Source organism: Cucurbita pepo, unplaced genomic scaffold (assembly GCF_002806865.2).
Source record: "Cucurbita pepo subsp. pepo cultivar mu-cu-16 unplaced genomic scaffold, ASM280686v2 Cp4.1_scaffold003180, whole genome shotgun sequence".
Lineage (NCBI taxonomy): Eukaryota > Viridiplantae > Streptophyta > Magnoliopsida > Cucurbitales > Cucurbitaceae > Cucurbita > Cucurbita pepo.
This window is the reverse complement of record NW_019649195.1, coordinates 1-1,251: the sequence shown is the minus strand read 5'-3', so window position 1 is coordinate 1,251 and position 1,251 is coordinate 1. Positions and strand designations below refer to the sequence as shown.

The 1,251-nt window shown below is 50.6% G+C and overlaps 1 protein-coding gene across 1 annotated transcript; it reads left to right on the top strand.

Annotated features, from left to right (window-relative positions):
* Positions 1-6: 6 nt before the first annotated feature.
* Positions 7-1,245, top strand: LOC111786877 (probable inactive receptor kinase RLK902; the record flags this gene model as incomplete). The annotated part of the gene is made up of 2 exons (XM_023667079.1): positions 7-784; positions 897-1,245. Coding segments are annotated over exons 1-2 (1,122 nt in total), but the record flags the coding sequence as incomplete, so codon positions are not given.
* Between the last annotated feature and the right edge of the window lie 6 nt (positions 1,246-1,251).

The following is a 1,251-nucleotide window of genomic DNA, read 5'->3' as shown; positions in this document are numbered from 1 at the left end:
CTCTCCCTAACATGCAGCCTCCCCACCTTCTGCTTCACCTTTTCCTCTGCCTTTTGCCCTCCCTTTCCCTCATTCCCGCCGTCAAACCGGATCTCACCTCCGACAAGGCTTCCCTTCTCTCGCTCCGTTCTTCCCTCGCCGGCCGAACCATCGAGCTCTGGAATGCAAGCCACCAAACCCCCTGTTCCTGGACTGGCGTCAAATGCCAGGGCAGCCGGGTCACTGTTCTTCGTTTGCCGGGTGCTTCCCTCTCCGGCCAAATTCCGACCGGCATTTTCAGGAATTTGACCCATCTTCGCACTTTGAGTCTCCGACTCAACGCATTGACGGGTCAGCTTCCGTCAGATCTTGCAGCATGCACTAATCTCCGCAGCCTCTACTTGCAGGGTAATGCATTTTCTGGCCCAATTCCTGAGTTTTTGTTCCAATTTCATGACCTTGTTCGTCTTAACTTGGCTTCCAATAACTTCTCCGGCGTCCTGTCTCCCGGTTTTGACAAACTCCGGCGGCTGAAGACTCTGTTTCTTGAGAACAATCGCCTTACTGGCTCATTACCGGAGCTGAAGCTGCCTAACCTCGAACAGTTCAATGTTTCCAACAATTTCTTTAATGGGTCGGTTCCTCGTCGTTTCCAGTCGTTTCCCTTTACTGCTTTTATGGGTAATCCACTTTGTGGGCGACCCTTTGAGAATTGCGCTCGAAATGTCATTGTTCCATTGACAGTGGATATTGATGTTAATGAGAACAAGAGAAGGAAGAACTTGTCTGGGGCTGCGGTCGGAGGGATTGTGATGGGATCCNCATTGTTCCATTGACAGTGGATATTGATGTTAATGAGAACAAGAGAAGGAAGAACTTGTCTGGGGCTGCGGTCGGTGGGATTGTGATGGGGTCTNGATTGTGATGGGATCCGTTCTGGGTTTGGTTTTGTTTTGTGTGATTTTGATGGTTTCTTGTCGGAGGCAGAGCGGTCGGAAAACAAGCACTCTGGACATGACAGCCCTTGTCGATGTACGAGGAGAGAAGGCAGTTAGTGAAGAGAATGGGGGGTATGAAAATGGGTGCTCTGTGGCTGCTACGGCGGCGCTAGAGAATAAGAAAGGGGAAGGGGATGACAACGTTGGTGGTGCTAAAAAGTTGGTGTTTTTTGGGAATGCTGGTGGGAGGGTGTTTGATTTGGAGGATCTGTTGAGGGCTTCAGCTGAAGTGTTGGGTAAGGGAACGTTTGGGACAGCTTACAAAGCTGTGTTG